This window comes from Colius striatus, chromosome 12, assembly GCF_028858725.1.
Source record: "Colius striatus isolate bColStr4 chromosome 12, bColStr4.1.hap1, whole genome shotgun sequence".
In the NCBI taxonomy this organism is placed as follows: Eukaryota; Metazoa; Chordata; class Aves; order Coliiformes; family Coliidae; genus Colius; species Colius striatus.
In genome coordinates, this window is record NC_084770.1 from 12809989 (window position 1) to 12825854 (window position 15866).

The following is a 15866-nucleotide window of genomic DNA, read 5'->3' on the forward strand; positions in this document are numbered from 1 at the left end:
TTTCCTGTCTCAAAGTGTCAGCATAAGTTAGACAACAATCAGGAACCACACCACATAGTGATACTGGAATTACTTAACACAGCACTCTTGGCAGTATTGCAGGAAACTGCCTCTGGCTGAGGTTTCTAGCTCCTTTTCCAAAAAGATCCAATCCATTCCTCAATTGAATGTCAGAGTTTCTCATCATTTTGATCTTCTGGAAAGAAAATGGGAGATACAAAATCCCCCATATTACTGCAGGAGTTCCAAATTCCTTTCTGTAACAGGAGCCCATTTTAGGGATGATGCCACAGAAAGCACATCAGGGGGCCTCACAGTCCCATTTGCACCACTGCTCAGGACCTACATGTTTAAGAAAGCCATTGAGGAGAGCAGATGTTTTGCTAGTAGAAGCTCGCCTAGAGTGAGAAGAAAATTCAGACCAGAAAGTCTTTTCTAATTTCCAGATTCCTCATCTCAGATTTGAGACATTGAAAACTGGGAGATTCTTGCTTTATTAGGGAGTTTCTTCTTAACTCCTCAAAAATTTCATTCAGGTTTTTTTTCTTCAGGCACATATAGAAATAAGTATATGGAAAGAACAAGCCATTTATTTAAGCTGCAGAGCTTTAAAATGGTAATGAGAAATGTAATAATCAACTGACTCATGAACAGAATATCTTTATTTCTGTCTGCTGCTATTTAACTTAATAGAAAAACATTCATGATTTCAGCAGCTGTGTGGTCTGGCTCTGGGAATATAGAGCTTGTGAGAATGAGTGGATGCACAGAAGTACAGGCACTTCTGCCTGACATACAGGAATTACGGTTGATTTCAGTAATTCTGACAGGGTGGCCACCTCCTCCAGATTCCAGCAGAAGACGTTTAACTGAGCTATTCCATCCTCTTTTTAACTGTTGGTATGGAAATGTGGGATAAAGTAATATTTTTCTTACAAATTTTTCTAAGAACTTGGGAAGAATTGGTATCAAACCTACCAACATGAGGATTCCCAGTTCAAACCACTTTATTTTGAAGACTACAGAATTTCACAGCTTGCTTTTAAACAGCATTTTTGGGAAAGATATGTCCTTCCAGTTTTGCACCTCCCTCTGCCCCTTCTCTTCCCTGAAAGGTCCTTAAAGAACTCTGTGAAAAGTAATTATTTATCTTTACTGTTTCATACTGGATTCTGGAAATCAATAGATCAGCTTGGGCAAGATCTAAATCTATCAAAACATACATGTAATTAGGAAAAACATTTTCACAAAGCAGCTGTGGATATATGTGCATAAAAACAGTTTGGCAAAGTAGTTGAATTAGATGTAGAATAGCTTGATTGAATATTTTTTTAAGAATCAAGAGAATACCTAGAATTACAGCCTCAGGAAAGAAGCATACATATGGTTTCTGGTTGCCTGTTTACCAACAGAAATAATTCCAGGCTCAACTGACATCAAATTCAAGTTGAGAGGAGAGCAAATAGCAGAGAAGTGGGAGAAAAAGGAAATTTCAAAGTTCAGTTAAGGCTTTCTTTCTAATTATGCAGTGGCATTTAAGGTTTTGAGAGCATATATTTAAGATGTCAAATTAACTGACTTGAAGGATCTTTTTAATGTGACTGAACAACACATTCTGCAAGCATGGTAGGCACAGTCATTCATTATTTCATTTTCCAAAGAAATGTGGTATCACAGAAGATGCTTTTTTTATTTTTAATGGATGCTAACACAAAGCAGTCCTCTAAAAATAGGCTGAGAGAAAGAGAGGGCAGTACTAGAGTACACCCCTGCTTAGGTGAAAGCAGACAAACCTACAGGCCCACTCCTTTTAGGGACACATTTGGCAACATGGTCTCCCCTGATAGATCCGAGAAGCTTAAATAGAAAGACAGAGGAGTCTGGTGTCTTGACAGAGCCATGTAAAACAACCTCCCACAGCAACAGACTCCATCAGCACCAGTTGAGCATTGCGCTTCAGCTTTTTTCAAGTCACATTTGAATCCCTGATGTTCTGTGGGAAGCAGGTGAGAAGAACGAAGGCAACTGGAGAGTAGATAGCTTTGATAAGAAGACAGACTGTGTTGCCATCAGTGGTGACAGTGGGAGAAGGAAGAACTGGTACATCTGCCCCACGAATGTTCTTCTTGTGACCTCGCTGCAGATACCAGAACTGATGTACTTGGCATGCCACAAGAAAATACTGAATGCTAGAGATTAAGTCTTCATTTCCAGTCAAGACATAGTTTATGACTACACATGGTCAAGGTTTCCATGTGACAATCTGTAGTCACTTAATGGATGACGTCTGTCTAATTTGACAATAGGCCAGAGGTCCCAGAGGTAAAGTTCCTACAAGTTTCATTAATATAGGTGAAACTGGGACACTGTAAGTGCACCAGCTTTAAACTCAAACCGTGCTCATACAACAGAGGAACAAGACAAAGCCACATCTTCATAAATACTTTACTGAAGGGACAATGGCAGTCAGAGCTTACACTTCAAGGTGCTAAAAAGTTAACCTTGAAATGCAAATATGTAAGTAAGCAGGCTTTTCTAGTCCAAGCACTCAACCAATCAGAAAATCGCCTGTCTTCACAAGCACAAGAAAGGGTTATATTTTTTCTTTTTCAAGTAATCTTGCTGCTTCAGAGCTCTTCCTATTTATAACCTGTCTAGCAGCTGGGGCAGAGCTGCCCTGGAATTTGTGAAGCACACGTGAGCAGACAGATGCTATGCAAGTCTCCTTCAGCAGAAAGAGAGGTCAGTCCCTAAAGGTTTAGTTTAAAATGACTGAAACTGTTGGCAACCATATGTTATCTTTATTGCACAGTTTTAGTCAGAAATGATGAAAAGAGAGATTGGTGACCCACAGCAGGAACAAAGCCTACAGTGAAAGACTGAGCTGGTGAAGTTGGGTAATTAGCCTTTTGTTTGAAACATACTTTTAAGTGAGGACACACAAAGCAGAGGACATCACTGCTGTTCTGGGCTAATCCTCAACTCTGACAAGCCTGGCACTGATGTTTCTGTTTTTCTGCTTTCATGTTACTATTTTCCTGGAAGTTTGTGCCTTATCTTCATTGGCCCTTGTGTGACTGAACTAATGTAGGTTAGTAGCTTTAGGTAGTATTTAGCACACAGATGTGTTCAGGAGTCTCCTTCTCTGGAAACATTCAAAACCCACCTGGATGAGTTCCTGTGTGACCTACTGTAGGTGGTCCTGCTCTGGCAGGGGAGTTGGACTGGATGATCTTTTGAGGTCCCTTCCAACCCTTGAGATTCTGTGATTCTGTGAAAACCAGCAAGTTACTAATAGTTTGCTTTATGTGGAAGAAGTCTCTGAAGAACAAAATGGTACAGTCACAGAATAAATGGACAGCTATGGAACTGCTGATTTTGTCTGCTGCCTTGCAAAGTATCACTTTACTATTACTTCTTCCCCCACTGCAGCCCAGAACAAAGTCACCTAAGCCCAGGGGACAGCAGACCTGCCCCACTGTGTGAAAGACAATATGAAAATGAGAAACATGGCCTAAACTATTATGGACACTAACATTATGGAGGGAAAAAAGCATATTGAGTGTTGTAATGAAGTAATAAGCATTACTGAGAGTTGAGGCAAGTAAGAAAGAACTGACACGTTCAGTTAAAAAAAATCCCAAACTAATCAAATACACTTTTCCATTTATTGCTGCTAATACCTGCTCATTCATGAACCCCAGAGACCTGCAACATGTGGAATTTGAGCCCAGTCATTCTCTCATAGTCACTGCCATGGAGTGTTTTCACTTAACATCTTTGTTTAGCAAAATCATTTAAATTTTTTAATTAGGCTTAGCAGCATTTATTTCCTTATCTTTCTCAAGTACTGAAAATGCCTGTAGAGCACCATGTAAGTGTTTGACATGCATAGATAAGCAGAATGGATTTAAGTATTTATAACTTCTTAACCTCCTTTTTCACTTCTACATGAAATACAATTGTATTTGGGGAAAAAAATTATTTTGATAGTAGTTTAGAGCAACACTGTACCAAATTAGACTATCTAGATTTAAAAAAAAAAAAATAGTAGGCAAATGCTCAACTGTCACAGAAATCTGAACATTGATTTAGTCATGCATCAGCAATGTTCTCTTCTCTATATAGTCCACATTGTAACAGTTCCCTGCTTCAGTTTCTTACAAGAGTAAAGAATGTGTCTGTTTGGCTTTGTACACTATGGGCAGTTATGTTTTTGTCTTCCCAAGACTGGCCTGGGCAGAGACTGCCAAGGGAGGGCTGTAGGGAGTCAGTCTTTCACCTCACTTTCATTGTTAAATTGCTTGTTTTTCCAAACCATTAAATATTTTATATTCTTTGGTACAGTTATTTTGCAGAGCCTGGCCTGTAGTTAACTACAGCAATTAAAACTTCATGGCATTTTGAGAACCAACATTTTCAACAATTTCCATGATTTTTGTTTCCTAGAAGTGTCTAAAACTTGGAAGTACTGTTTTATAAAGTTTTATCTTAGTCTTTCTCGAGCAGCCTGATCACTGACATATTGTTGCAGACTGATGTTTGGGTAGCATGAATTGGCCTGCATTGCTGAGCAGAGGTCAAACCGTACAGGAAAAGAGGAAGAAGCAAAACTGGCCTCATGCTCATACTTATTTTGCTCAGGAACAAATCCTCCTGCAAATAAGGTTCCATGCAAAGCTCTGTTGGAACCATAATTTTTCCATACCAAGAGTCTTCAAATATAGGAAATGGAAAAAACAAGATTAACTTGATCAAAGCTAAATGATGGTATTGATTATGGTTTATTGGTTTATATTTATCGTTATTTTATTCGGACTGGCCTTGAAATCAGATTTCTCAGCTTTGTTAACTGTCACAGTTATATTATCTAAGCCTCTGAGATTCTACTTGACATTTTAATGGTTACAGAAAGAAAGAAAATAAATAAGCATAAGGCTTGGCAAAAAAAAGTAATTTAAGAAGACTAATGCAGTCACATAGTGTTTTACAGAAATGCACATTAACGTTGTTGGCTTGCATAAACAGTAACACTTTCTATTCATTGTGCAACAAAAACTAGTCTTGACCTCACTCTGCAAATTAAAACGATGACAGAGAAACGTAAACTTTTTCATGTTAATGAGAGACAAGCAAAGGGCAGAAATATTAGGCTGGATACTGCTTTTGGCCTTAGATGAAAAGTCATTTCTGTGAAGTTTTACCTCAATATGTACGTATTCACTGGGACAGTCACTGAGTCATTGATAACAGGATTCATGTTAAATGCAATGAATTTTGCCAAGACTTCAAATTTCAGAAGCTATAAAGTAGGGAATATTCTACTCTGCAGAGCTTGAGTCACAGGAAAACTGATAGCAGCTTTTCTGCACATGAATCAGAATTATATCATACAAATTGTACTGAGAGGTGCAGACATATTGGCCTCAGGTCTCAGTTATGAAAGTTTTAGTAAATAATTGTGGTGAAATGACCTCAAGCTTCCCAAAATAGTCAGACAAGCAGCCTCTTCACACAAGCCTTACCAAACTTAGATACTAAGAATTCCTAGGATCTCAAAAATTACAAGGTAGTTTATTTCATTATTAGCCAAAGGGTCATGTCATGTGACATTTTAGACAATTCATTTAGAAGTCATCATTTTACAGGTATTTTGTTTGTCTTTTATAAAAAATTAATAAATGGTACTTGAAACTCTATTGGCATTACAAGGCTTAAGAAGATGCAAGTTTAATGAAAAAAGAGGTCAATAATTAGGGCTTCTTACAGATAGGCTATATATATATACATATATATTTATCTCACAAGAAGTCAAAGACTATTTGTTTAGCCTTCACGTAAGCATAAATAATTAAAGTCAAAATAAATGCAAGGTTCTTTTGGAGAGCTTTTGCAGATCAGCATTTGATAACCGTCAAAACAAATATCTTGCCATACAGACAGGAGAAACAGATGGCTGCATTGCTTTGAATCTGTTGGAAAAGGCATTTTATGCCATCCTAATATATGTAAAAATATTGTGTACATTGCTGGCCACTTTCAAAGGAGCAAAGCTCCCTTGAAAATTTCTGGGCAAAATATGGCATTTTGCCACTCCTTTGATATCTCCTGTGGCTTATAGTTTGCTTTGTCTCAGATGCATGGAGTATACCAATATTTTTTCCTAGGGCTTTCGCTAACTTCAGCTCCTGAGGGAGCATGACATACAGCTGTACGTTCTGTGAAATAGATACTTACCATTCCAGTGAGTGATGCCTTGAAGCAGCTATATTTGGTTATTGTGCTGTGGGGAAATTACAGTGATCTAAACTATCTTTCTAAAGCCAGGAGACTCTGACTTTGGTCGAATAAAAGTTTAAAACAACCGTATTGTTTTTCTACTTTTGCACAGATTCAATTAGGATGAGAGTAGGTCTCAGAATTACAAAACTGTCATTGTATCACAGAGTTATTGCTGAGAGCAGAAATGAATGAGGTCAAACACTCCTTTAAATCCTTAAAAACAACTGTCATAGCAATCAGTTGCTGTAAAATTTCACAACCCTCTTCATAAACTGTATCTTCACAGTTCCACGTTTAAAAAAGGGATAGAGTGTTCAGTAGCAGAATAACATATAAAGAACAGTACACATCCTGAGAACAAATAATATCTGCCTGAAATACTGAGGGGAAACAATGTGGAAATAGATGTCAAGCTTTTAATTTCTCAAAAGATAGTGCTAAATAATCAGAACATCACTGCATTAATGTAAGGTGCATATTATTCACATTGAGCACATGGAGCAAGGGAAGATCAAACAAGCACAATCATATATATATTAATTTAAAAGTCACATTGTGAGACTTTCATACCTGCATCACCAAACCAGGACAGAGAGGAGGCATCCAACTACCCTTACATACAACTGATTTCCTGCTCCTGCCACTGGACTTGTGTCAGCCACAGATGGTAATATTTAAAGTGAACAAAATAACTACTGAGTGTCATTGGGGAAAACCTAAAAGCGCAAGGACAGCACAGTTTGAACTTGCCATTCCTGCTGTGGTGAAGCAGTAACTGCTTCAGTTCTTTGCCCTTGAGAACCGCATTCTCATCAGTGCTTCAGGTGGTTTTGTATACACAGTCTAGGGCTCAGCAGTCACTCTGCTTTCCTAGGCCACAGGTTTTTATCCCATATCCTTAGGCTTAGACATTAAAACTATGATTTTCCTTTGCACTCAGTAACTGCCAGCTCAGAATTACTTTCTCTTGTGATCTCTCCTGGGACTGATTATCTTTTTCACTTCTGTTTGTAGGAAATAAATATGAGTTTTATGGGAAGATTGCAATGCAGTCCCAAAGCAGTTATTTCCTCTAACTCTCTCCTGGGCTGTCGGAATTGGCAACTTGCATGCATAAGTAGACTTGGTGTTGGGACAGAAGACTGGAAAGGATGGAGAAAGCAGAGAAGCACAGACCTGAGATGTAAAGACTCTATAAGCTCAGTTTCCAGACAGCATGTGCATACTGACATACCAACCAGGACAAAACAAAATACAATGAGTTCTGCACAATTCCTCTGAAATCCAGTACATACACAGAAGTTTAGCCTAAGCTGAGGTATATAACACAAAACTCAGCCTGTTAGTGACACCTAGTCCAAAGCTGGTAAGGATCAGCTGAATGGTTAACAGAGGTAGAGTAACTGGGATGAAGTGGTTTGTGCCACCCAAATGTTGTCTTGCCATTATTTTGGCATTTTGATACTGTCTTTGACTGTGTGGTAGCAATACACCAGCTGACATAGATTGGAAACTATGAAACCATGTTTAAGAGTGTCCTTTAGGTTACAAAGCCATAAACTGAAATTTTAAAACATGGCAGATACATAGTTCTCTGCTTCTTAATTCTACAGCTTTTTGCAGTCTTCATTGAATCAGGCAGACATCCTGTGTTGCATAAATGTGGGATTATGAGGTAGAATTAAGGTTGCACAAGACATTTGTATATAGTTCTAGTTTTCAAGTCCTGTCTCTTCAGTTTAAATTCCTTTCTTTTAAAATCCGTATTGAAATTTATTTGGGAGGCTAATATATAATGTATATGTATTTGGATTTAATGGGGAGGGGAAATAAACACATCCTGCAGCACTTTAAACAAGTGTTGGTCACAATCCTTTATGTTGCAGAATGCAAGACTATGGCTCTCCACTTATCAGAGTAACTGTATCAGCTAGGTGCAAGGGACAGCTGTTATCCCAGTGAGAGGGAGCAATATAGTGGATTCTCAGTTCAATCTCTTCCCTATATGAAGCTGGAAGAACCCATACTTCATTGGAGAAATAAGACCAAGCATCTCAAAGCTCTTTTTCTTCTCAGAAGCTGCTAGAAGCTCCTACATATTATACCACTGTGCATGAAGCTACTACTATTGTGGTAGGATGAGCAAAGCCTTCAAACAACTCTACTGAATTAGTATTTTGACACAGGACTGGAAAACAAACAGATTTTCATCTTAATTTACAAAAAAAAAATATTAGTTTAAAAAAAACCCCTCACAAGCTAGTGCTTGTTTTAGTCTCACCAAAAGCTGTAAGGTATTTCACAGGACAAAGAAAAGGCCTTTCTTTAGTGTCAGGCATTGATACAGACAATGGAAAGAGGCATTAGCACTTCCTAAAACAAACAGGGAAAAAATAGTTTGGCAATAGTACACAACTGAAATAAACTTCACCCCAGAACAGACACTTGGGAAAAATACACAAGTTTTTAAAAAAAATGACTGTTGATGGTATGATACCCCTGAGCCGGTGTTTCTTTCTTACCATCAGTGGGCTTTTTTATCTAGGGAGTACTAAATACCAACAGACAGTAATACCAACCTTGGTTAATATAAACTGAAATGAACACAATAAGGAAAATATAGACAATAATCTATTTCTTGGCTTGTCATTCAGCTGTTTGGCAGCATCAGTACTCTGAAAAAAAAAATTGCTTTACTCTTCTGAACTGAGAGAACAGTGGCTTTTAGCAATTCCCTGAGGCCATCTGTCAATGACTAAAATATATTGTGTGTATCGTACATTTTATACTTAAGTGATTAATAAACAAATTATTTCTTAACATGTAGCTCTTTTAAGCAGTAGTAGTGGTAATTTGCAGACAGTGGACACTGATATGTCTGCATAGTTTCTACATGGACTCAAGAGTAGATTTCAGGTTTTGAAAGTCTTGATCTAGATAATTTCCTTTATATACTTCTTACCTGTCATGGAAATTTTCATGAAAAATAGGGAAGAGAAAAAGGGGAAAAAACACCCTATCTGCTTTTTATATTTTTATGGTTTAAATATTCTAGTTTTCATTTGCATACTTAAAAGGTTGCTATTTATGATGTCATTGTATATTAAATGGTTTCTGGATATGTAGAATACTGCTTTCTGCTAGTATTTAGTCTCTAGTTTGAGTGTAGTGGTATGTGTTCACCAAAAGGAAAGTATTGCTTTCATTTGAGCGAGCAGGATCTCTACATTGGAAACATTACTGAACCAGAGTAGATACAAGTATCTAAGAGGGAAGTTGTGTGTGACTGTCTCACTGGAGGGCCAGAATTTGGGTGAAGTTTTTTTTCTTTCTGCATTATGTAACAACATTTAATTTCTATTGTTCCCCCCCCCAAAAAAATAAAAAAATCCTAAACAAACAAGAAAAAAAGCAATATCATGATGTTTCTCCATGGTTTCCAGACAACTCAGTATGAGTGGAGAGCAGATATATCTTGGAAGAGAAAAGATGTTTGTGGAAGATGAGGATATAATGCATGAAGAAGTGTATGGGAAAGGACCAACATTTAAAGCTACTGTGATTAGGACAAGGTTAGGTTCTAGTTAAACTAAGCTAAAATACATTAACTTGTATCTGATCCAAGAGAAACAAAGATCAGAATTAAACTGAGGTTAACAAATGGTGATCTGACTTGGCTCTTTCTTCATAATCTATGCAATATTTCCCTCTTACAGATTATTAATTGTTCTGTAGTGTTATTTTGTCTTGTTTTGATGGAGGTATCTCCGATAATTACTAGAAGTTCATCAAGGAATACAAGCTAGTGAGAGCTTAAATTTTGTATTATGTAAGCAGAAAAAGGTAAGATATTTTTCCAGAGGGATCTTTTCCTCTTTGAGCACCTCTAGTGAAATATCTCCAAGAAAAATATCCTCACAGTGAACTTCCTAGAAGGTAGCAATAGTGTAAAGCCTGCCAGGATGGCGAGGTAGAGTTAACCTGTGATTACAGTACCCACCTAGTCCTACCTGCTGCTCAAAGCACAGCCAATCACAAAGCAAACAGCACAACTGGAAAAGTAAATGAGTTCTTCACTGTCTTTCAGTAGTGCAAAAATAATTTTATTTTAAAATTGTCTCTAATTAGAGCTGAAAAGTCTACGGAACAGGAAAAAGATAAGAGACTGCATTGGGAGTGCAATAAATTTATGTCAGTGGAATTTGACAAGTGTATTTGGAAACTGGATCCATTACTGCCAGAGAGGAGTTTATTGAGTTCTGAAAATTAAAAAAAAAAAAAAAAAAAACTAGATGAAAGAGAGCATATGGCTTCAAATAGCTATTCCAGTTTATACTGTTACTGAGGCACTAATGAGTTATACGCCATCAACACCACATGAAATAGAGATAATCATTTTTCAGCTGCTTGGAAAGGCCACACCTGTAGAAGGGTAGTTGATGTCACTGGTAGGAGTGCCAGTGTATAACACAGCAAAGACATACTCCATTGTACCAACATGTGGGTAGCAAATGACAAAACAAAGTTTGCCAGAGTTGAGTATTTGACTGGAATGTATGCACAGACACGACTGCTCCTACGCAGCTTTCTCACAAAGCTTTCATACTGAATCCAGTATAAAACTAGACCTTACCACTCTGGTGTGGGGGCTTGGCAACAAAGCTCCTAAGTAATAGCTGTACCATCAGTACAGCAGTGAACATGCTTGAGAGGATTAGAAGCTGGACTCATACCTTACAGCACTCATACCCTGGTTGGCAAATTAATGTTTGCCTGAGTAAACACACCTCCGTGCGCCTGGGGATTCATAACCACGTATCACCAGGGGAGGCTGGGCAAGTACACATGTGAATCAGAAGCATAATTTTCTAATGCTTTGTAATAACTACCTATTGGTGATACGTAAAATGCTTTCAATATAAAATCCCAGTGGAAATTTTTGCCTGTATAATTAACTGTAACATGTTTAGGACGTTACATAACTACATTGTGTTTCCAGAGTTATTTTTCATACTTTTCAGCTTAAAAATGTTTCTGACTATTTCTTAAAAGTTGTGGAATGTAGATGATAGAGGCATATCCTGATTGTTGACACTGTCAGGCAAGGAAATATTTTACCTGAAGTTGTAAAAATGTTGGAAAATACGTTTTGAAGTTCATATAAAGATGTCATTAAATTATTTAAAAGGGCAAAAAGCTTTCTTTTTCAGTGGGTTTTTGGGGGGTTTACAATGGGAGGTCTGGCTGGATCTTTCCATTTGTTGTGCTGGCTGTTACTGCAGATGATCATAATCTGTACATATGGTATGTGCATATATAAACTAAAATCAGTGTTGTCTTGGGGTAAAAGGAGGCACAAAACAGGATCTTGGATGCCAAACACAAGAATATTGTTTAAGGGGATAATTTAGAGCATTTTCTTTTTCTAGGGGAAATTTACATAGAAGCAGGGAAAGAAGCACCTGCTGTTTGCTAGAAAAGAAACAGGAATCACTCAGCTCTTAGAAAGTAATTTTTTTGATCTGCACTTTGTTTGGAATCAGGTATTGGCTTCATGCTGAGTCCCAAATCTGTGCCAGGTTTTGGTTTATATCTAGCAAATACCAAACTCTCACAAATTTCTAAAGAGATCTCTGGAGTGCTCAAAAGTAGGACAGTCAGCCTTGCTTTGGAGTCCCTGCTTCTAACTTAGAAAGCAAGCTGAAAAAGGGATTTTCTTCTTTCTGAAAATTACTGAAAATTTTGTGACTGAAGTCACAAAAGTCTTTAGAAATGAAATGGTCATTAGATCTGAATCTTCTGTTTAAGTCAATCTCACTACCATTAGTTACTGGAACTCATAATGAAGAAAGACAGGGGCAAAAGACCTTGCTATGCAAAGAGTACTTTCCAGTGAATCACATTCTGAACTTACTAGATAGTAAGCTGCTCTGCCACTGATCATAGTGCCTGGTTAGCATTATTGCTTGCATATTGGCTCATGAACCAAGGGTAGAAAAATATTTCCATATAGTCTTAAACTTCTACTTAGGAAGTTTGGAAAGTTAGGAAAAAAACTACAGTATTTATGCGTTGTGGAGAAAACTCTAAAAGTAATTCACAATTGCACTTGTGAAACATTTACCAAAAAAACTGTGGCTGAAAAGAAGAGATTAATGGGAACCAAGACAGGAAGAGTTTATCTGATATGCAATGAAATGGATTTTAAAATTTCCTCTATCTTTTCTAAATATCCTCTGTATTATAGTTTGTTGTCAACATTTTCCCATTCATCAGTCAAGCCAGTAGTCAGAGCAGATATATTCATGGCTCTTACTTTTGTTCCTTTCTTCTCCTTTCTTAAAATCTGCTATTCTCTTTGCTAACCTTTCAAGCTTTTTTTGTACTAGGAAAAGGCTTCACATATTCATCTATGAGGCTAGAAAGGGAACATATACTGACTTTAAAAGGAGTTCTACCATTCCAATTTGACATTATAAGCTAATGTTTCTCTCTTATTACAGGTTTGTTTTGTGAATTTAGATGCAAGCAGAGATGATTGCAGCGATGAGCGAGTGAAACAGGTAACAGTTTAAGTCTTAATAGTATGCACGGTGGGTCTAGTCAGATACACCAGGAGTCTCCAATACAAACCCAGATCAAAATTCCATGGGGAAAATCAAAGCCAGCCCCAGATTTTTAACCCTAACAGAGAACAATGCATCAGGAATCTGAAATTATCTCAGCACCCTGCCATGGAGCCTGCAAATTCACAGCAGTTATCATGTGAGTGGACTTCTTGCTCAGCCTTGGTTTTATCAGGGAAGTGAACATGGATATGTCATGCATCCCCTTTTTTAATTTGACATATTACTGAGTAAAAAAATAATTTCTGTCTTTATTTCCTTCTGCCATAAGGCTTTTGAGAAACTTTTGCTTACAGTCCTGTTCAGCCAACCAGTCATAGTCAAACTCCAGATGGTCTGATTATGTGGTCATTAGGAGGAGTGTATATGACGTGTGTACCATTCCAAAAGAAAAACTCAAACCTGAGGAAGTAACATTTTAAAGATATCACCTTCTGTCAGTTTTGAGTTTAAACCTTCCTTGATCAGTTCACTTTCATCATCCTGCCTTGGTGCCTATGATAGACACAGTGATACAGCAGCAACATGTGATAAGGGAACAAAGGTAGGATCTCCTGACAATATCCAGGATGTTTCTCAGTAAAGCATTCCAGTTAGTTTGCTGAAGCCATACTTTTAGCTCATAGGAAGACAACCAACACTGGGACCTTGTTGCATCCTGTAAGCCATTCATTAGCAGGAACTGTTTTCCTATGCTGTTTTCTACATCCTGGGTCTATGAAAATTGAGATGTGGAAAATAAATATGACTTCTTGCAGAAAAATGGGTTTTTTCTATTGAATCAGCAAGTTAACTGTGCAGAACAGCTTGAGAGATTTAGTTTTACTGAATCCACAGACATAATGGTTTTGTTGTTGTTTACAGTGTTAAGGAACAAGGAAATACCAAATGTTTCTCCTTCAGTCTTAGAGCTAGGTATCTGTAAAATCCAACCTTAACCAGCTTTTAGCAGCTACCTGTTAAATCACCTGGAGATTAGATTACTTCCTCACAAGTACCAATCACCTTTGAAAGCAGCTGTGTGATTTTTACCCATCAGCCCTATGGCAGTGGTGCATTCACCCTAAGCCCTTCCTCACCAGCAGAGCCCACTCAGCTCCCTGCAGTGCTGCAGTCCGACTTCCCATAGCTGGAAGTCGTGGCCCTGCAATCCTGGGACTGGTAACAGAGTCCACAATGTTTGGCCACTCTGGTCCAGAGTCAACACATTTGTTAGCCATGACTGGAAGGTATTAGTTGGCATTTCATTTTAAGTGTAAGTAATAAAAATTCACTATTAATACAGGTACCATGTGTTCTCCTCTAAGAGCAGTGATGATGTACACTCATCACTATTTTTGTGTACAATACACAATTTGTGTCAATTAACTTTGAGTAGGGTGGATTTTCGTACAACACAGATGTGGTGAAAGCATTTCATGGAAGAATTTTAAAGATGTTAGCATAGATGTTGTTCATATGAAACTAACATGTAGCATTACTATTTTTGCATTACCCATTGAATCTTGGAATGGGTAGAATTGGGGCTTTTTGGTGTAAACTAGTAATTTTTCTAGACTCTTTTTTATTCTCAACAAAAGGTAAGGAACTGAAGTAAATATATACAAATGCCATCATTTTCTACCTAAGAAATCTGATAAAATACAGCAATTTAGGCAGTGGAAAAATAGAGATACATAAAGAAATCTGTGTGATAACAGAAAGGTTATAATTTGAAAAAAGAAAAGGATGAGAAGTTTTTTTGTACTGTACTGAAATGTCAAACTGAATTGAAGCACTGAATTTAGTTATGTCAAATATAAATACTTAGCCTCATCTGAAGATCAGTCTACTGAAAAGTAAATTGTTCCCCAAAATTGAACTAGATTTGCTAAGCCAGAAAGTTTTATTATACCTAATTCACTCTGAGGAAAAATACAGTACTGTAAGCTTGTTATTTTGAAGATGAAAGGGAAACAGTAAAGTATCACTGAATTGCATAGTTACTAAAGCATACAGCTGGGTACCTGAGATCTGCATTCTCTTAATGGCTTTGCCATTTGGTGATCTGTGTTTGTGTCTAGAATGGAGGTGGTATTTACTCCCTCTGTAAGAGGTCATCCTTGATTCCCTGTTCATAAAGCAATCACAGAGATCATTGGCAGGAAAGAATTGCAAGCACTGTTAGAGTTGGTACTGTCCTTTTGGTCTGGCCTTTGTGCAGACGTGAGCAGAGATGTCTCCTGGGGACTCCCTGCAGCATCATGATACAAACCATAGAATCATTCCAGTGTGAAAAGAACTTTAAGATCATTGAGTCCAACCATATTGCCAAGCTCACCACTAAACCATGTGTCTCAGCACCTCAGCTATGCATCTTTTAACTATCTTGAGGGACAGTGACTTCACCACCTCCCTGGACAGCCTGTGTCAGTGTCTAACAACCTTCTCAGTGAAAAAGTTCTTCCTAATATCCAATCTAAACCTCCTTTGGCACTGGGATACAAATTGAATCTCAGATAGCCCAGGAAATATTCACCTCATTAACCCCTCTAGGTATGATACATAATGTCCTTGGTGTTGTGACTGTTACCACTTTTGTTTCTGGTAAATACAAAACAGGTAGAATAATATACATAGATGAAATATGCAATTTTTTGCTGTTTCAATGGACACCTTCATGACCTTTCATTTGTAATGATAGAATATTTTTCTAGTTCCATTATTCCACATTTAGTATTGCATCAATCTGATCAGCAGTTGCCAGCTAACTTTCCCTTTGGATTGAATTGCATGTTGTATGCCTGGAGGAAAACTGGAAGGCTTGCCCTATTCTTATTACCACACTTACTGAATCTTTTCTATGTTAGACAATAACAGACACAGTGCTCTCGGTCTCTTAGGAAGTCACTCGTAATAAGAAGTTGAAACATTTAGATTCACAAGTACAATCAAGCTGTTTAGATATGATAATGTAAG

At 37.6% G+C, this 15866-nt stretch overlaps 1 protein-coding gene across 1 annotated transcript in view; it reads left to right on the forward strand.

Annotated features, from left to right (window-relative positions):
* Nucleotides 1-15866, forward strand: part of SPHKAP (SPHK1 interactor, AKAP domain containing) — a 56638-nt gene that overhangs the window by 21597 nt on the left and 19175 nt on the right. The window contains exon 4 of the mRNA XM_010202910.2: nucleotides 12786-12845. Coding sequence (XP_010201212.2) covers nucleotides 12786-12845 — 60 coding nt within the window. The remainder of the gene's footprint in view (nucleotides 1-12785; nucleotides 12846-15866) is intronic.